General features: G+C 36.2%; 1 protein-coding gene across 3 annotated transcripts in view; it reads right to left on the reverse strand.

Annotated features, from left to right (window-relative positions):
- The window catches only part of SEPTIN7 (septin 7), a 101,709-nt gene that overhangs the window by 49,828 nt on the left and 29,583 nt on the right, over positions 1 to 22,298 (reverse strand). For all 3 annotated transcript variants that reach the window (XM_047763082.1, XM_047763081.1, XM_047763083.1), the window contains one exon: positions 506 to 612. In XM_047763082.1, the coding sequence (XP_047619038.1) occupies positions 506 to 612 (107 nt within the window). The remainder of the gene's footprint in view (positions 1 to 505; positions 613 to 22,298) is intronic.

Raw genomic sequence — 22,298 nt, forward strand, 5'->3', positions numbered from 1 at the left:
CACACAAAACATGTTTTTTCCATGCTGTCCAGAAGAATTTGCTGCAGTGGTGGAAATATATTTGCAGTGCCCCAAATGGCAGCCACTTACCACATATGGCTACTGAGACCTTGAAATGTGACTGGTACAACTGGGAAACTGAATTTTTACTTTTACTGTCTTCAACTCATCCAAATTTAAATAGCCACACATGGCAAGTAGCCACCATATTGCAGTGTAACTGTAGATGCATTATTTACTACATCACAGTATAATCTCTAGGTGGGTCCTCAAGACAAATTTATAAAGTTCTAATCAAAAAAATCCCTCTGGTTACCTACACATCTTTCAATGAATCTTCCTCCCTCTTTCTCTCTCTCTCTCTCTCAACAACCATGTTTACCACTTTACTTTGGCTAAGGCCAAATCTGAAATCTACCTCCATGGAAGTATAATACAAATTATAGAATGTGTTTTGTATCTGTTAACGTTACTCCATCTTATTACCAATTAACAATATACATACCTGTACAGTCTTTTTTATTCTATGGGAAGGACCTGGATACTCTGGTGAATACAAATCTGTGAGGAATAATGAGTTGATTAATGTTGACTTTCCCAGTCCAGATTCACCTAAAAGAAACAGAGGAGGAGGAAAACTGTTAAATTCAGGCACCTTATCAACTTTAAATATTTAACCAATATTTATAATCAATCTCTTTATACAAGTATTACTTGGTGGAATAAGGAGGTAACATTAAAAAATATACTATAAAGATTCCCTATTAGAATAAGTTTTTGCCCTCATTTTCTTATCTATCAAATTAGCTCATGGTTCAAAGGATTCTTTTTAGCTTGATAATTTTACAATCTGTGTTTTTTAAAAGTAATGTATCTGATACAATAGTCACCATTTTAAACAGTAATGTGTTCCTAGAGACCAAAGTTAGTCGAAATGCCCCAGTTGGATTATATGTTGCCACTTTCATGAAATAAAACATGAAAGAGGCATAAACATTTATTATAGATATTTAATGAATGACCAAGGCAGGAAGTAATGCAGCTGTAAAAAGTAGAAATCTGATTAAAAAAATATTAATTACAATGCATCTTAGCATAAAAGTGAACCACAAAAACATACTTTTAATTTATTCAGCCACAAACCAACCAGCTTAAGTATAAAGGGCACCTCTCTATAAACCAGACTCCAAAAAATCATGGGTAATTACTTTTTATAAAAGCGCTTCTGCATTAGGAGGTAGGAAAGGAGGGAGATAAGATGCAATTTCCACTAAGATTTACCTATTCTTCTCTGACTCTTCATGTCTAGTCTAGCACACCATACCAAATGCAGAGCAAGTTTTTACCAAAATATAAACAGCTTCTAGGTATATATAATACAAACTTAAAATAAATTAAAAATCATATAGGAGTTTCCGCTGTGGCACAATGGGATTAGCAGTGTCTTGGGAGCACTGGGATGCAAATATGATCCCTGACCTTGTTTTAAGCTTAGGTTGCAATTGTGTCTTGGATCTGATCCTTGGCTGAGGAACTCCATATGCCACAGGGCAGCCAAAAATGAAAAAAAAATCGTATAATAATTAACAATTAATATGGCACCCGGTTAAAGAATCTAGTGACTATTAATAGTCCAGTTAGTATTAAATAACTGATATCACAATATTACCCTTACTAGTTCTATGCCAAAGTTGAGTTTTTATATTAACTCTAAAGAAAGAGCCACTCTAGGGAGTCTGGGTTTACTCCCCTTGAATGAGGGAAGTAAGTCACTTTTTTCTAGATGTAAAAATTCCAGAAATTTCTAAGTCCCAGGAAAATAAATTACAAGTTCCCCATACCTACTTGCTTCTTTTTAAAATCTCACACCTTGAATATAATAAACACTAGAATAAAACCCAAGCGTTTGTGGAAAATCAAGAATATCCATAATATTTACATCTAGAAGCATAAACGAAAAATTGGGGTACTTCTAAAAATATTTCTGGATGTTAATGTAAAAGTACACTACATTCAAATATTAACAATGTACTGACTAAAGCTGTGTTTAAACCTCATTTTACGTATTTAATTTTTATTTTTTTTGGTGGTGAGGGGTGGGGGAATAAGAGGAAGAAGAACAAAACAAATTAAAGCAGGACGAATAAAAAAATTACAGGTCTATTAATGTGTACAAAATGTTTTAAAGATACAATGACATCAATAACAAAAAAGTATATGGGCAGGGCTATATATGAATAGTCTGTATATGTAATTAAAGTTAAATTGGTATCAATTCAAGCTAGATTCTTATAACAGGATTTTATATTTAACCTCTCTGATAACCACAAAGAAAGTACCGACAGAATATATAAATAAGGAAATGAGAAAGGTAATCAAAACATAATACAACAAAACATCAACTAAAAACACAAAAGAACAAAGGAGAAAATTATATATTTAAAAGCTATAAAACAGAGAGAAAACATTAAAATAAAAAACTAAGTCCTCTGTTACCAGTAATTGCTTGACATGTACACAAATTAAATTTCCTAATCAAAGGCATAACTTTCAAAATGGTTAAAAAAATTTAATCCAACTGCATGTAATCTGCAAGATTTAATAACTTCAGCTCTAAGGACACACAAAAGTTGAAAGTAAAAGGATATTCCAGGAGTTCTCACCACAGTGCCATGAGTTAAGAACCCATTCTAGCAGCTCACATTGCTGCAGAGGTGTGGGTTCTACCCCCCACCAGCACAGTGGGTTAAAGGATCCGGTATTGCCTCAGGTGCGGCTAGGATTCAATCCCTGGCCCAGGAACTTCCATATGCCATGGGTGTGGCCAGAAAAAAAAAAAAGGTATTTCATGTAAATAATAACCAAAAAGGTAAGGTGGTTATACTCATACAGACAAAACAGACAAATTAAAAACTGTTACAAGATACAAAGGACATTATGTACCAATAACAGAGGCAATTTACAAAGCAGATATTGAAAAATTATGAACATATATGCACCAAACATCAGAACTCCAAAACAGGAAACACTGACAGAATTTTTAAGGGAAAAACATACAGTTTTATAATAATAACTGGACGGTTCAATAACTAATTTAAATAATGGAAAGAAGAACCAGGCAGAAGAAAGATAAGAAAAACAGAGGACTTCAACAACATTAGAAGCCAACTGGGCCTAACAAAAATACACAAACACTCCATCCAACAACAAAATACACATTTTTCTCAAGTGCACAGGGAGCATTTTCCAAGACTGTCTATAAAACCAGGTAAGTCTTAATAAATCTTAGAAGACTGAAATCAGACAAAGTATCTCTTACTATCACAACACTATGAGACTAGAGATCAATAATGGAAAGAAAACGGAAAAATTAACAAATAAGAGGAAATTAAACAATACACTCAAGCAACTAACAGGTAAAATAAGAACTCACAAGGTAAATTAGAAAATAACATGAAACAAAAGAAAATGAATATACAACATCAAAATTTATGATACAAAAAAATTTCTAATAGCAAAATTTATAAACGTAAGCATATATATATATATAAGTGAAGATCCGGCATTCCCATTGTGGCACAGTATCTGACTGCAGCTGCTTGGGTCACTGCAGAGGCACAAGTTTGATCCCTGGCCTACAGCAAAGGTCTTGGCTGTGGCTCAGATTCAATCCCTGGCACAGAAATGTCCATATACCACAAGTACAACAACAACAACAAAAATCTATTATCTATATCTATCTATCTATATCTGAGATCAACAATCTAACTTTACAATTTAAGGAACTAAAAAGCAAACAACAAACTAAATCCAAAGCCACCAAAAAAAAAAAAGGAAATGTTACAGTTAAAAAGGAGATAAATAGAGGAGTTCCCGTAGTGGCTTAGTGGTTGTCCAATCTGACTAGGAACTAAGAGATTGCGGGTTCAATCCCTGATGTTGCTCAGTGGGTCAAGGATCTGGCGTTGCCGTGAGCTGTGGAGTGTAGGTTGCAGATGCGGCTCAGATCCCGCGTTGCTGTGGCTCTGGTGGAGACCGGCAGCTACAGCTCCAACTAGACCCCTAGCCTGGGAACCTCCATTTGCCAAGGGTGTGACCCCAGAAAAGACAAAAAGACCAAAAAAAAGGAGCTAAATAATATGGAGAATAGACAGAGAGGAAGTTCCCTTGCGGTGCAGCAGGTTACGGATCTGGCATTGCTGCAGCTGTGGCAAAGGCCACAACCTCAGTGCAAGTTCGATCCCTGGCCCAAGAACTTCCATATGCTGTGGGCATGCCCCCCCACCCCCAAAAAAAGAAGAAGAAAAAGAAGACAAAAAATCACCAAACCAAAAGGTGTTCTTGGAATAGATCAACAAAATTAACAAACCTTTAGTTAGATTGACTAAAAATAAAAAAGATTCAAATTACTAAAATCAGAAGGAAAACATGGGTATTATTCCTGATTTTACATAAATAAAAAGAATTATAAGAGAATACTATTAAAAACTATATGCCAATAAATTGGATAGCAAAGATGAAATGAACAAATTCCTAGAAACATACAACCTACTAAAACTGAATCATATAGAAACAGAAACTCTGAACAGACCTATAACTAATAAAGATATTGAGTCAGTAATCAAAAACAAACAGAAAAGCACTAGACCAGATGGCATCACAAACATTTAAATCAGAATTAAAACCAATCTTTCCCGAACTCTTTCAAGAAATTAAAAAGGAGGAAACATAACCTCATTCTATTAAGAATTTTGATGCCAAAACCAGGGAAAGACACAAGAAAATTATAGTCCAATATCCTTGATGAATACTAAGGCAAATATCCCCAACAAAATATTAGCAAACATAATTCAACAGAAAACATTAGAAAAATTATATACCATGACTAGGTGAGATTTATTCCTGGACTGCAAGGATGGTTCAACATACAAAATCAATCAATATAACATCATATCAACAGAATGAAGGGGGAAAAAACACATGATCATCTCAACTGATGCTGAAAAAGCATCTGACAAAATTCAACACCCTTATCATGATTAAAAACAAAAACAACACTCCAGAAACTACAGATAGAAGTGAACTATCTAGAGTTCCCGTTGTGGCACAGTGGAAACGAATCCAACTAGGAACCATGAGGTTGCGGGTTTGATCCCTGGCCATGCTCAGTGGGTTAAGGATCTGGCGTTGCTGTGAGCTGTGGTGTAGGTCACAGACGTGGCTCGGATCTGGCGTTGCTGTAGCTCTGGAGTAGGCCAGCAGCTCTATTTCCGATTATACCCCTACCCTGTGAACCTCTATATGCCATGGGTGTGGTCCTAAAAAGACAAAAATAAATGAATGAATGAATGAATGAATGAATGAAAGAAAGAAAGAGAAGAGAGTCCACAAATAAACCCTTATATTAGAATGATTTTGACAAAGGTGCCAAAACCATTTAATAGGGAAAAGACAGTCTTTGCAATAAGTGATGCTGGGGTTAAGTGGTTATTCACATGCAAAAGAATGAAGCTGGATCTATACCTTAAATCACAACAAAAATTAATTCAAACTGGATCAAAGCTAAAGCTATAAACTCTTAGAGGACACGGGGAAAGCACAATGACACTGGATTTGGCAACTGTTTCTTGAACTACTTACTGAATCAGAAATACAGGCATCAAAAGTAAATAAACTGTACTTCATCAAAATTAAAAACTTTGTGCATCAAAGAGCACTATTAACAAAATGAAAAAGACAACCCACAAAACAGAAGGAAATACTTGCAAATCATAAATGTGATAAGGGATTAATATTCACAATATAAAGAATTAAAACTTAAAAACAAAAAAATAGACAATCCAATCTTAAAATGGACAAAAGACTTACACTAGACATTTTTCCAAAGACTATTTACTAATGGCAAGTAAGTACATTAAAACATGCTCAACACTGGCGTTCCTGTCATGGCTCAGTGATTAACGAACCCAAACGGAGCATCCATGAGGATGTGGGTTCAATCCCTGGCTTTGATCAGTGGGTTAAGGATCCAATATTGCCCTGAGCTGTGGAGCTCAGATCCCAAGTTCCTGTGTCTGTGGTGTAGGCTGACAGCTATAGCTAGCCAAGTTCCTGTGTCTGTGGTGTAGGCTGACAGCTATAGCTAGCCTGGAAGCCTCCATATGCAAAAGGTGCAGCCCTAAAAAGACCCCCCCCCCAACAAAAAAAAAGAAAAGAAAAGAAAAAAAAACATCACTGCAAATCAAAACCAGAATGGCACCACTTTACTCTCCTTAGGATGTGTATTACCCAACCACCCCCACCCCCCAAAAAACCCCAGAAAAGTGTTGGTAAGGATGGACAAATTGAAGCCCCAGTGCACTGCTGGTGGGAATATTATATGGTGCAACCACTGTAAAAAATATGATCACAGTTCCTCAAAAATTTAAACACAGGACTACCATATGGTCCTTCAATCCTACTTTTTTTTTTCTTCTCTTGTCTTTTTGCTATTTCTTGGGACGCTCCTGCGGCATATGGAGGTTTCCAGTCTAGGGGTCGAATCAAAGCTGTAGCCTCCAGCCTACACCAGAGCCACAGCAACGCGGGATCTGAGTCACGTCTGCAACCTATACCACAGCTCACGGCAACGCTGGATCCTTAACCCACTGAGCAAGGCCAGGGATCGAACCCGCAACCTCATGGTTCCTAGTCGGATTTGTTAACCACTGCGCCATGATGGGAACTCCCCTTTCAATTCTACTTTTGGTTTATACTCAAAAGAAATGAAAGCAGGGAACAAAATAATTGTATATCAAATGTTTATAGTGGCATTATTCACAATAACCGAAAGTTGGAAACAACCCAAATGCCTACTGGCAAATGAATCAGTAAACAAAACTGTTGTAAAAATACAATGGAGTAGTTCCCATCATGGCACAGTGGAAATGAATCTGACTAGGAACCATGAGGTTGTGGGTTTGATGCCTGGCCTCACTCAGTGGGTTAAGGATCCAGCTTTGCCATAAGATGTGGTGTAGGTCGCAGACACAGCTTGGATCCCACGTTGCTATGGCTGTGGCATAGGCCGACAGCTACAACTGTGATTAAACCCCCTAGCCTGGGAACCACCATATGCCATGGGTGCAGCCCTAAAAGACAAAAAAAAAAAACAAAAACAAAAAAACCCCACAAAAGACAAAAAACAATGGAATATTTTCAGCCTTAAAAAGGAATGAAATTCTGACATATATTACAATATAGATTAACTCTGAACACACTATACTAAGTGAAATTAGCCGGACGCGAAAGGATAAATATCCTATGATTCCACTTACTGAGAACAAATTCATAGAGACAGGGAATGGGAAATTATTGTTTAACGGGTATGGAGTTTTAGTGTGGGCTAATAAAATTTCTAGAGCTAGAGAGTGGTGATGGTTACATAACAATGTGAAAGCATTTAATGCTGCTGAACTGTACATGTAAAAATGGTTAAAATGGGAGTTCCCTGGTGGCCTAGCAGTTAAGGACTTGGCCTTGTAATTGCTATGGCTTGGGTTACTGCCGCGGCTGAGGTTTGATCCATATGCCATGGGCATAGCCAAAAAAAAAGGTAGTTAAAATGATAAATATTGTGTCATATACATTTTATCATATACACAAAAACTGAAGGTAAGAGCGACTGGGATTGGCACAAATTGATAATTGCTGAAGCTCTACTTGTATGTCTAAATTTTTCGATATTGAAAGTTATACACATGTGTATATATATCATTTCTAATCTAGATATATTGTATCTCCTTTGCATGCTAATCTTCTGGCTGTTCAAAACTACCATAATAGTATTTTCCCTAAAGTGAGGTGAATCTGAACATAAGGCAGTTTTGAAAATAGCTCCAGAGTCTGCACAACGTGGAAGTGGCAGCTTCTTGGAATGTTCTCTAAGGATAGTGCACTCCACTTATTCTTTTCTCCTTCCTCCTGGCTGAAATGTAACCAGGATCTCAGAGCTGAGAATTAGCCATCTTAGACTATGAAGTACCTCCGGAAGAGAGAACATACCCAGTGAAGCAACAAAAAAAAAGAAACACCTGGGGATACTGAGAATTTATACTAGAGCCATCACTTCAATTCAAGAATATTCAACTCTGGATTTTGAAACAGAGGAAGAATAAATTTCTGTCTCGTTCGGACATTGTTAGTTTAAGATTCCATTACTTATAGTCAAATTTAAACCAAACAATAACATTAACAAGCAAGATAAGCAAGTGTAAACAACCATAACAAAAACCTACAAGGCTCATTTTAGTAAGACAGAGGAGAATTAAAAACACAAACTAGACAATATAAAAGATATGCTTGTCATGAATATTAATGCACCCAATAACATATGATCAAAATACATATTTTTATTATATATGAATAGATATATATTCCCAGGAGAGAATAAGGAATTCACTTTTTTTCTGTCTCCTTAGATTCTACTAATTTTGTCTCTTATTTACAAACTTTACTTTTATTTATTTGAAAGCTGTCTCATATGATAGATGTAAAAATAAAAATAGCAATGAAACTTTTTAAATCAGTAAGACAAAAACTTAGAAATAATGAAGAGTTAAGACAACATATATACAATGAAAGGCTAATAAGCTGCTCAGATACTTATAAACAAGTAATTACAATATGCAAATGATCTAAATGCTTGACTGTCAAAAATAAATGCAAAAATTCCTACCTAGAGAATAAACATTTTTCAAATACCTATGGAGCACTTTTACAATCAGATCATATATTTGGCTACAAAGAAATCAATTAAAATTGAAAAACACAAAAATCTACAATCACATTCTCTGACTACAATACAATGAAATTATAAATTAAAAACCAAATAATTGGGAGTTCCCGTCGTGGTGCAGTGGTTAACGAATCCAACTAGGAACCATGAGATTGCGGGTTCGGTCCCTGGCCTTGCTCAGTGGGTTAACGATCCGGCGTTGCCATGAGCTGTGGTGTAGGTTGCAGACGCAGCTCGGATCCCGTGTTGCTGTGGCTCTGGCGTAGGTCAGCAGCTGCAGCTCCGATTCGACCCCCAGCCTGGGAATCTCCATATGCCGCGGGAGCGGCCCAAGAAATAGCAAAAAGACAAAACAAAACCAAAAAACCTATCTGCACTTATAGATATAAAATAGTATCTCCCCTCAACAACTTCTATCTGAAATACAAACTGAGTACTACATATGAAAACCCAAGAAATGTGACAAAAGTGGTGTTCAAAGAAAAACTTGTGCCTAATTAAGCCTTAAGAAAAGAGAGTAACCTTCAGAGTAGCTCTTGAAACTGGATTAGCTTTTCTGAAAAACACTCTGATTTTTCTAAGGAAAAGTCTGGGTCATGACTACTGACCCAGAAATTTCACTTTCATAAGTATATATTAGGAGTTCCCTCATGGTTCAGTGGGTTAAGGATCCAGCATTTTCAGCTGTGGCTTTGGTCGTTGTTGTGGCACAGGTTCCATCTCTGGCCCAGGAACGTCCACATGCCATGAGCACAGCCAAAAAAAAAAAAAAAGGAAGTGTACATTATAGAAGTGTTTATGTGTGTCTAAAAATTCAAGGAAATTAACTAAGCATTATATAATTACCCATCAACAGCAGAAGGTACATATCATGACAAAAACATACTACAGAATACTACATACTCCAAAGAATGAACTAACTTTACATACTGAAGTGAATGTAAATATAATATATTAAATGATAGGGAAAAAACATTCACAGAACAGTATTCAGAACATAGTACCATTTACATAAAAAAGAAATCTGGAGGTTCCTGTTGTTGCTCAGCAGGTTAAGGACCAGACATTGTCTTTGTGAGGATGGATGCATGTTCAATTCCTGGCCTTGTTCAGCTGGTTAAGGATCCAGCTAAGATGTAGGTTGCAGATGCAGCTCAGATCCAGTGTTGCTCTGGCTGTGGCATAGGCTGCAGTTGCAGCTCTGATTCGACCACTAGCCCAAGGAACTTCCATATGCTATAAGTGTGGCCACTTATAGCATATGGAAAAAAAAAAAAAAGAAAGAAGAAATCTACATGGAAATGACTGGTGTACATAAAATTATTTTTTAAATTGCCAGAAAACTTATAACAATAATGCCTGTCACAAGAGAACGGAATGGAACTCAAGGAGGGAGAAAAAGGAACTTTACTAAATGTCTTTAGAATTTACGTTTTTTTTTCCTTTGTCTTTTTAGGGCCGCACCTGCAGCATATGGAAGTTCCCAGGCTAGGGGCAGAACTGGAGCTGCTGCTGCCAGCCTACACCACAGCAACAGCAACATGGGATCTGAGCCGCATCTACGACCTATATACCACACTCATAGCAACACCAGATCCTTAACCCCATGAGCAAGGCCAGGGATCAAACTTGCATCTTCACGGATACTAGATGGGTTCATTACCGCTGAGCCATGACGGGAACTCCCAGAATTTCCATCTTTTAGAAAATTAAAATATTTATAAACTTTTCTTTTCTGTGGGTAATAAATATATGGACATTTGAAACAGAGTGGAAGGGTAAGGTTGGCAACATAATGATTCTAAGAGGTATTAGCCTCAAAATAAATCAAAAGAAATGTTGAAGACAATAAAGGTATGCCTGAGTTTGGACATTATTAATTCATATCTATCTTCAGTAGAGTAATATTTACTTCCATAGAAAAATGTCAGATATTCTCTAAGCCAAAATATAACAGCCTTATCCTAAATACTCCCAAGTGACTTGCTCATTAGCTTTACTAAAGGGAAAGCAATAGTGTCACTAATACAAAAGAATAGAGAACTATAAGTAGTCCCATCAACTCAAACTCTACTTTAAAGAATCCGTGGAAACAACCTCGATAAAGTTATCTGTTATTATTAACTAGGAAACATCTAAGAATAATGACATTCAGAATTATACATCTTGGAGTTCCCGTCGTGGCGCAGTGGTTAACGAATCCGACTAGGAACCATGAGGTTGCGGGTTCGGTCCCTGCCCTTGCTCAGTGGGTTAAGGATCCAGCATTGCCGTGAGCTGTGGTGTAGGTTGCAGATGCAGCTTGGATCCCGCGTTGCTGTGGCTCTGGTGTAGGCCGGTGGCTACAGCTCCGATTCAACCCCTAGCCTGGGAACCTCCATATGCCGCGGGAGCGGCCCAAGAAATAGCAACAACAACAACAACAAAAGACAAAAAAAAAAAAAAGAATTATACATCTTAAGAAAACAAAACTATCAATAAAATATAAATAGAATACCTATCTGTAACTCTTTATATTTCTTAATAATTAATATTTTAAGATCTGTTAAGTGATCCAAGTTACTTTCACATTTATTTGACTTTGAAATGCACCACACAGTTCTGAAGCTACAAGTAATTATCATTCCCTTATTTTACTAACGTTAAGAGGAAATAATTGCAATTAAATTTTGTCCTTGTTAAAACAAAATATTGTAATACTTACAATTTAAGATCTTAAATACTTTATAAAAATTATAAAATAAGAGTAACTTAACTAGAATCTAACACTACACCTGTAGTTTAACAGGTTAAAATAACCCATGGCCTCTTTATCTCTGAATCCCTACCATCATTCAAGAATATTACATTTCAAGCCTAAGAATAAAATATTCATAAAATGTTTGTTCATAAGGTTTTGAAAAAAGTTGCATAAATAATTATTTATAATTAAGTCAAGTTCCTTTAGATACTTGGTATTATAAGAGGTCTGAGAAGTCCTACAATTAAAGAAACTGCTTGTCTTTGTTTTTATCCAGCACCTCAATTCTGCAGCCTTAGATGATTTCCCCAGCCCCCTAAAACATTTATTAACATTCAACACATGAAACACTTTGAAACATTATACTGTATAATTCTTGGTAAATTATTTTTCCTTAATCATATAAAGCTATAGCAGCTGATATAAATAATTGGATTATATTAAGTAAAAATTCACAGGCAGCTTAAACCTTGAGGAAAAAGATTTTTCATTTGTATATTACACATAAACATTTAACCACAGATGCTCCTCATCGGTTTTATCATTAGCAGCTTGGAAAAACCCAGTTCATTACACATAATGAAACTGTGTAATAAACATATAATGTGTAGTAAACATATATAATGTGTTCAAGATCATCTTGCTAAATTATATAGAGTCTCAGAACATCAAAACTGGAGTAGTCCTAAGATACAAATCAAACTATTTTAAACAATAGAAAACTATGCCAAAGAGAAAGTAGCTACAGATGCTAAGAGCACTAAGAACCAGAACACCCATGTTCAAATTCCCAGCCATTAATTCTAATCTTCATGTCAATCTGCTTTTAAATGAAGTCCTTGATAGTCTCCACTGGACTCTCCCATTGGGCAGTAGATTTTCACACTTCTTACAATTCACGGTTTAAAAAAAAAAAACAAAATTTAAGGTTTCATAAAGCAATGCTCTTCCTAAACAAAATGTAGTATAATTTTCTAAACACTTCTATTTTTCATTTTTTAAAATGATTCACATAGAGTTCCCATCATGGTGCAGCAGAAACAAATCCGACTAGGAACCATGAGGTTGTAGGTTTGATTCCTGGCCTTGCTCAGTGGGTTAAGGATCTGGCGTTGCTGTGAACTGTGGTGTAGGTTGCGGACGTGGCTTGGATCCCGCATTGCTGTGGCTCTGGCGTAGGTCGGCAGCTGTAGACCCCTAGCCTGGGAACCTACATATGCCGCGAGTGTGGCCCTAAAGAGAAAAAAGACCAAAAAAAATTAAATAAATAAATAAATAAAATGGTTATGGTATTATTATCTTTGATTCCTTGCTCTGACAGTGTTCATTAACTAACCAACTACACTTGCTGTAAGGTAAAAGAAATTTATTACACACTTTCTGCTGTTTAAATGCAAGCAGACCTGGATCCTAATTCCTTCTCTGTCACCAGAGAACTTAATGATATGGACCACATCTTGTTCATCTCTAGATTCTGAGGACTAGAATAGAACCTGGTACTTTGTAGGTGGCCATTAAATTATATACAGTAAATGAAAAGGTAATAAAAGACATTTTACATTTTGAGTCCTTGGTCTCAAAAATCTTTAGTAAGGTAGGAGACATAAAATATGCAAAAGAATCAAATAATATATGGCAGAATTCGACCAAGACCATGAATAAGATACCCAAAAGCAACAAGATTTCAAAGAACTGAGAAATCACACCAACCTTGAAAGACAGTCACACTTCAATGAGGATGTGAAAGATGGAAAAGCATTTCAACCATCTGGAATATTTGAAGGTATAAGAGGTCACTTTTATAATCTTGCAGCAACAGTGTGGGCAAGAACACAAAAGATTTTAAAAATACAATCTTTAAGTCCCTTCAGGATGTCAAACTATATTGGAGTTTAGGTAAGAGGAAAGCCTGGAGCTTGAGACAGGTTATAGACCATACTGTGTTCCTATTTTGTCCTTTCCTTCCTATTCTGGTTTTTCCTTAAGTTTGAAATCAGTTTTACTCAAATTCAAATCCTAAGTCAACCACAATATGTAACCCCAATAAGATACTTATTTTATTAGCACAGTGCTAATTTTATTAGCTTCTTTTAATAAAATTTATTGGCACAGTACCTGACATTAAAAAGAAACAAACAAACTCCAGTGTTACCTATTAAGACACAGATGTTAATTTCAGCTGAGGCAACAATAAGGGTGTCAAACTACAGTTGTTTTTGTCTTTTCTAGGGCCGCAACGGAGGCATACGGAGGTTCCCAGGCTAGGGGTCTAATCGGAGCTGTAGCCGCCGGCCTACACCACAGCCACAGCAACTAAGGATCCAAGCCGAGTCTTCGACCTACACCACAGCTCACCGTAACGCCGGATCCTTGACCCACTGAGTGAGGCCAGGGATCGAACCCACAACCTCATGGTTCCTAGTCAGATTTGTTAACCACTAAGCCATGAAGGGAACTCCGAAACTACAGTTCTTAACAAGAATGCATATTAGATGGATGGACCTAGCGATTATTATACTATGTGAAGTCACACAAAGACAGACAAATACCATATGATATCACTTATATGTGAATTAATTTTAAAGAACACAAAAGGACTTTATTTACAAAAGAGAAACAGACTCACAGACTTCAAAATCAAATTTACGGTTTCCCAAGGGGAAATGGGAGGGTATAAATTAGGAGTTAGGGATTAACATATATATACTATATATAAAATAGATAATAAGGACCTACTGTGGGAAATTCACTCGATATTCTGTAATAACCTATTTGGGAAAAGAATCTGACAAAGAATGGATATATGTATATGTAAAACTGATACATTTTGCTGTACACCTGAAATGAATGCGACATTGTAAGTCAACTACACTTCAACAAAATTAAAAGGGAAAAAGTGATTGGTTAGCGGTTATGAATAAATGAAATCCTATACAAACAAAAAACAAATTTTTTTTTTGCCTTTTTAGGGGCGCCACACCCCTGGCATATGGAGGTTCCCAGGCTAGGGTCTAATCAGAGCTACAGCTGCTGGCCTACGCCACAGCCATGGCCACACCAGATCCGAGCCTTGTTGCAACCTACACCACAACTCATGGCAATGCCGGATCCTTGACCCGCTGAGTGAGGCCAGGGATCAAACCCGCAACCTCATGGTTCCTAGTTGGATTCGTTTCTGCCGCACCATGATGAGAACTCCCCCCAAAAAATGTTTTAATGCATATTAGTATCATTTAAGGAGCTATAATAAAATAGATAACTATACCCTACTGGAGACTAAAGCCCAGAATTCAGGGTAGTATGTTCAGATATATTTGGAAGATGCTTCCTAAAGTGATTTGAAAGGTAAATGAAATCAAGAAACTTGAAGTTCCTGATGTGGTACAACACGATAGGCAGCATCTCTGGAGTGCTGGGATGCAGATTTGATCCTGGCCTGATAAAGTGGTTAAGGATCCAGCGTTGCCACAGCTTCGGGAACTGTGGCTCGGATCTGAGCCCTGTCCCAGGAATTCCATAGGCCATGGGGTGGCCAAAAAAAAAAAAAGAAAAGAAAAAAGAAATTAAGTACTGTTCAAAAAAGACATTAAGTACTCTAGTGACAAGATGATGGTGGGCAAAATGCCACATTACGTCAACATTTAAAGATGGCCAGTCTAAGGATCCTAAAACAACCAGATAAACCAGAAGGCACTATCACAGAAAGTGAGAAAGAACTGCAAAGAAAAAGTGGTCAACAATACCAAATGAGAGGTTAAAGGAAAGTGATTAAAGAACAAGAACTTTACTGACCATTAATAAAAGGAGTTTTGTATTAAGGAGAGAAGCCAAACAGTGAGAAGTTAACTAATGGATGGGATATTTAAAGGTAAAGATGTATTCTTTCTTTACATCTGGCTATAAAGAAATGTAATAAAAATATAAAGGAGGGTGCTAGTCTTTGTTTTGCTTTTTAATATGCTTATCTCTGAAGATTTAATCTACTCAGAACATTCTAAACTACATTAGATACTGATTATTTCCAAGGTAGTCTACATACCTGGGATTGTTATAATGCCATTTCATATCTTCATAATCTATTAGGGTATCCTTTGACATAGAGAGTGGTGTACATACCAATCCTAAAATGCAAGCTAAACAGGTTCCCTATGTTCTGGCTCTGCAATTATCTAAACAATGTTTACTTATTCTAATTACAGTAATTGACCACCAGCACTAAGAGCTAAGTAATACTTCTGCTCTACAGCTAGTAGCAAACATTCCAACCAGCCACTCAATAATTACCTCATTCACCAAGTCAAAAAGCTTTCACTTGCTATGCATCTAAAGCTGAGAGGCCTTGGAGTTCCCTGGTGGTATGGTGGGTTAAGGAACTAGCATTGGCACTGCTGTGGCTCTGGAACCTCTGCATGCCATCAGGCACAGCCAATCAATCAAAATCAATCAACCAATCAAGCTGGGAGGCCTTAAGGAGGATGTTCGTATTTCCTGTTATACTCAGAGATAAAATTGCTCTTTACTTGGAAAATTTTTTCATGACTAATAATCCCAAAATTGTATTACCACAATTTTGTGCTTAAAATGTACAACTTTACTTAGGCTAGGATCTGTAACCATTCCTAAATTGTATATCAAGTTTCTCTAAGTTCCTCTGCTAAACTGAGAAAGAGCTGAAATCGATAGATACTGTTTATGAGCTCTCTCCCCCATGTTCTTTCACATTCTTCACATCGGTGCCTGAAATTCTAACTGGTCATTCAATGAACATTCTCTTTTAAAAATGAAGTATTCTTTTGAAAATTATCAGTCTTTCATAAGGGGGGTGAGGGAGAGATCAGACTTCTAATTTCCAGTTGTGGCCAGTATTCACTGAGGAAAATAAAGAGTTTTAATCTGAGGGGAAACAGAGCCAGTTTTAAAATATATGAATCATAAAACATAAAGATTTTGTCAAAATACTGGAGTGGAGAGCTCTATGAAACTTAGGGCCAAGGGCCACAATATAGAGATAAGTAAAAGGAGAGCGAGATCAGGAAGGAGACAGGAGCAAAGAAATTATTTTACATAGATATCCAGTGGATAAAAGAAGGGAAACAAGGTTTGATTTTTTTCTTAAGCAAAGACCATATTCTACAAATTGGTATTAAAAGTGGCTTTCAAAGCCAAAGTGGGCAAAGTTTAATCATTTGAACTAGAATGAATGACTCAAATTTCTTCAAGTTCCATAAATCTCATACACCAAAATTTATACCCTAAGGTCCAGCAGTGGTTGTGTGAATCACACTGGTAACTGTGTATATCTGTCTCACCAATATTTCTTTAAATTCACACACACACATATACGCATGAGTATGCATAATTATAATATCCACAATAAATAAAACAAAGAAATTGTTGTCAATGGCGTCACTATGCTACATAAAAAGGTAGACATGGGAGTTCCCTGGTGGCCTAGTGGTTAGGACTTGGTGTGTTCACCACCACGGCCAGAGTTCAAACCCTGACCTGGGAACCGAGATCCCACATTAAGCCACTGCATGCTGCAGCCAAAAATTAAAAAATAAATAAATAAAAAGGCTAGACAAAAAAATTTCAAGTCAATGATCAAAGGCACACAAATTTAAATGTGGAACCTCTGTCAATACTAAATTAGCAACATCATTTTGCTTCATTTGGCATTTTAAAAAGATTTCTACTGAATACTAGGAAGGATGAGATAAACAAGACCACTCAAACATCTGTGGTAACTACAAGCTGATATAACATTTTCAGTTCACATCTTTGCTATGTCATCTACTTCTGGGAATCGAACACACAAGGGAAAAACACTGCAATAATCCTTTTAATAGTAAAGAAATAAGGGGGATAGGAGGGGAACCTTTCAGCCTTTCAGGGTACCACAGTGAAAATAAGCTTAGTAGGAATCATCGCTCAAAAATAATATTAATCAGCCATTGAAAATTATTTTTTAAAAATCCATTTGACATGGGAAAATGCTTGTCATATAGCATCAGGTGAAGACACATATAAAAATGTATTTTCTGTCTCTTACCATAGCTGTAATGTAACTAAATTAACAGCAGTGATCTCTTCTTTTTTAAAAATTTTATCTACTCCTCTATTACATCTCTAACGAAAAACTATTTTGTAACAAGTAGTAGTTTCTATAGGAAGAATATTTTAAAACTACGTATCTTAACATTTTTGTTATATCGAAAAAAACATGAGTTATCAAATGATACAACTATATTTCAAAGAAATATATAATTTGATTCCCTTCTCTTAACATTAATATATCCTTAGAGCAATGCTCTTTAAAATTTAGAATGGGGATTAAGGAGAAACTCTCAACAAAACACAGACACCCACATTAGCAGGAATGAACATCTTTGAAAAAGCAGTCCAGATGATTTTGATTAAAAGGTTCAGGGAAACACAGACCGTTAACAATCAAAATATAGTTCATTTAACTTCTTCCTGTATTCAACCTTTCAGATGACTAAAATTTTATAAAGTTTCTTCTTTAGTCCAAAATTATATATAATAAAGGCCTGAACCAAGAAATACTACTGTTAACTCCTAAATGATACTAAATCTGATTTTATCAAAACTTGATTTAACGACAATGAAAGCAAACATCAATCTGCATGAAATATTTAATTCTGAGACTCAAATTTAAAGTCTGTCAACCTTTATCTTATTTTTTATTTTTAGCTGCCCCCCAGCATGTAAAAAGTCCCAGGCCAGGGGCTAAACCCACACCACAGCAGTAAAACCACCAGATTCTTAATCCACTATCCCACCAGGTAACTCCTGTAAACCTATTAATAAAAACAATCCTTATGATTCTTGATATCATGGGCATCAAGCACCTGACACACTTAGGGGAAAATAAGATAATCAGAAAGTTTTCAAGGGACAGCATTAACATTGTAGAAACTATAAAGCAAGTGCACTCTTAAGACTAATTAGTGATGTCACATAACTTCAGCAAAATACTCAAATTTTATATCTTTATTGAAATGTACATAATAGCAAGTACAAAAATCAACTCTGTTAACAAGAATGCAAGCAACGCAGCTAAACCTTATTTACATGGAAAAAGAAAAGAACAAATTCTCAATCATCTTTCAAATGAGCTAAATCTCACTCTCACCAGAAAAGAGTTTTGCCCAGCAATTTACATTAAATTGCAAAGTAAAGGCACAATATGTGTGTCCTGAATGTTTATAATCAAAGGAGTTCAACCAAAACAGAAGTTCAAAGTAGGGATTAATCACATATTTAACCTATTAGCTGCCATATCATTCTCATCTATCCCTAATCTTTCTCTTCATCCCTGGTATTTAGACCTTAAAACTAAGTTATAAAAATGCACTAATAAATATTTGCTTAAAATTAACATTTTTATGTAGCTTATAGATTTACCAGGTATATTATACATATAGTAAAGTACAAGGAGCACTCATATACACAATTATCTCAAGCCATCTGTGAGGTAGAGGTAGTTACACATAGCAGATAATATATTTTTAAAATTTAAGCTTGTAATAAATAGTTCTGAGAAGACTAATTTACCATTTAAAAAATTAGATAAATTAAACATCAGATTCCTTCCTCACATCTCACATCCAAAAATCCACATGGATTTAAATTGCAAAATTAAAAAAATTAAACCTTATATGCTTAAATACAGTGGAATCCCTATAAGCTTGAATCAAGCAGACATATAACAACAAAGACAAAAGTTGTAAGAAAAAAAGACTGCATGGACAATATAAAAATCAAGTTAATATAAAACATGACATAGAAAAAATGTCAATACTGAGCAACAACAGCAATACCCTTATGGTATCTATATCATCGAGGCAAAAGAAGAACATAGTTTTTAAAATTAAACTAGAATATATAATTTACAAAAATATCAATATCATTAAAATGATTTAAAAATTAACTGGCAACAATAGATGAAAATAACAGAAGAAAATAAGATACTAATTTTTAGGCATTAAATTGGCAAAGAAACACTAAAATACCCAGTGTTGGCAGTATGCTATCAACATCTGATTAGCGTGCAAAATGACACACAACCTATCTTAGGGCAATTTGGTGATACATATTAAAAATCCTTAAAACAGGAGTTCCTGTCGTGGCGCAGTGGTTAACGAATCCAACTAGGAACCATGAGGTTGCGGGTTCGATCCTTGCCCTTGCTCAGTGGGTTAACGATCTGGTGTTGCCGTGAGCTGTGGTGTAGGTTGCAGACGCGGCTCGGATCCCGCGTTGCTGTGGCTCTGGCGTAGGCCGGTGGCTACAGCTCCGATTGGACCCCTAGCCTGGGAATCTCCATATGCCGCGGGAGCGGCCCAAGAAATAGCAAAAAGACCAAAAAAAAAAAGAAAGCAGATAATAAAAACCCTTAAAACAATGCATAAGCCTTTGAAAAACATATCAGTTCAAATTCCCAAAGGAAATAATAAAAAATGCAAGGACACCTATAGTAAGATAGGTAGATAGGTGGAGAGATACAGACATAAACTATGAACATGTTTATTTGTAACTATCCTGATATTGAACAACATGGTTAATTATTGTATATCAAACCTACACAAGCCATTAAAATCTACAACTGGGGAATTCCCGTCGTGGCTCAGTGGTTAACAAATCCGACTAGGAGCCATGAGGTTGCGGGTTTGATCCCTGGCCTCTATCAGTGGGTTAAGGATCCCACATTGCTGTGGCTTTGATCAGTGGGTTAAGGATCCCATGTTGCTGTGGCTCTGGCGTAGGCTCTCAGCTACAGCTCCGATTAGACCCCTAGCCTGGCAACCTTCATATACTACAGGAGCAGCCCTAGAAAAGGCCAAAAAAAAAATCTACAACTCAACCATAGTTATCAAAGAGTATATAGCCATAATTTACTGCTACATTTTATAAGGCAATCAGAGAACATTACAGATACATACAAACAAGAATACTGTATGTTTCATCCTTAACAGCACTGCATGATGGATTTTGGTAATTTATTTTCATTTTGTTATTCTGCTTCTCCTGATTTCTACAATGAAACATATTAACATTATCACAAAAGTACGTTTTAAAATATGCACTTAAAAAACCTAGAAGGAATACAAAAATTTAAATAGTAGGTATGTGATTCCCCCCCCCCCAAACTTTCTCTGCTTTGGTTAAATTACTTCTATGAAATAAAACTCACGTAACATAAATATCACCATTTTATTTTATTTTATTTTTTTGCTTTTTTTTAGGGCCACACCCACAGCATATAGAGGTTCCCAGGCTAGGGGTCGAATCGGAGCTACAGCTGCTGGCCTATGCCACAGCCACAGCAACATGGGATCCGAGCCACTTCTGTGACCTAGACCACAGCTCATGGCAATGCCGGATCTTTAACCCACTGAGCCAGGCCAGGGATTGAACGTCGTGGTTCCTAGCCGGATTTGTATCTGCTGCACCATGATAGGAACTCTAAACTTCACCATTTCAAAGTATACAATTGATTTTTCCATATTCACAATGTTGTGCAATCACCACTGGCTAATTTTATTACTTTTATTAAAATAAAAATATAGAGCTCAAGGAAGAAAATTTTAAAATATTACTCAAGGCACTTCAAGTATCCAACATTATCTCAACCTCAGAATTAAATAAATACCACTAAATACCCAATAACCTAGATACAAAATTCACCAATATTACCTTTTAATTTCTTCAAGTAACTCTGCATGTTATTTATTATATCAATTCAAACACCAACCAGGAAGTTGAGAGAAACTATGACATTTATAATCTTATCACTGACTATATACCTCCTAAATTTTTACTAATAAATCATATACAAAAGACACATTATGATAAAGTGGCTAAACCACAATGATGTAAGCGCCCCTCCGCCAAAAAAATAGAAATGTCAATGCTATAAGACATTTGGTATAGGTCAAATACATTATGACAAAAAATTTAAAAAAAAAAACCTTTGCAGGAGTTCCCGTCGTGGCCCAGTAGTTAATGAATCCGACTAGGAACCATGAGGTTGCAGGTTCGATCCCTGGCCTTGCTCAGTGGGTTAAGGATCCGGCGTTGCTGTGAGCTGTGGTGTATGTAGGTCGCAGACTCTGCTCGGATCCTGCACTGCTGTGGCTCTGGCACAGGCCGGCGGCGGCTACAGCTCCAGTTTGACTACAGCCTGGGAACCTCCATATGCCGTGGGAGTGGCCCTAGAAAAGGCAAACAGACAAAAAACAAAACAAAACAAATCTTCGCTACAAAAATAAAGCTTACAATTATAAAAATGATCAAACTATCAATTTTATCTTCAAAGAATTCAAAATAATAGATTTAAAACCACATGTTTTTCAGCATATGTTCTGGTCAGATAAAGCAATCTACAATCTAAGTTCTATCTCTCTGAAAGATTCTAGCAAATTCAGGATTTTACAATTAACATTTTATTCTCACAGAATAGGCAAGTCTAATTAAAGAGTACATATAAGAGAGTCAAATTCTAAGCCCAAATAGGTTTGACACTTTGCTGAACTAGAGACCCAAGTGTCTTTTTGTTTTGGCCACAACCATGACATACAAAAGTTTCCAGGCCAGGGACTGAACCCAAGCCACAGCAGTGACAATGCAAGATCCTTAACCCACAGGTTCTTAACCTGCCAGCAGGGAACTTCCCTAAATGTCTTCATTATTTGATGTGACTGACAAAAGAGTTTTAAAACTAAATTTTAAAATAAAGATTCAAATCATGAATCCTAT

This window comes from Phacochoerus africanus, chromosome 16 (assembly GCF_016906955.1).
Source record: "Phacochoerus africanus isolate WHEZ1 chromosome 16, ROS_Pafr_v1, whole genome shotgun sequence".
Classification (NCBI taxonomy): Eukaryota; Metazoa; Chordata; class Mammalia; order Artiodactyla; family Suidae; genus Phacochoerus; species Phacochoerus africanus.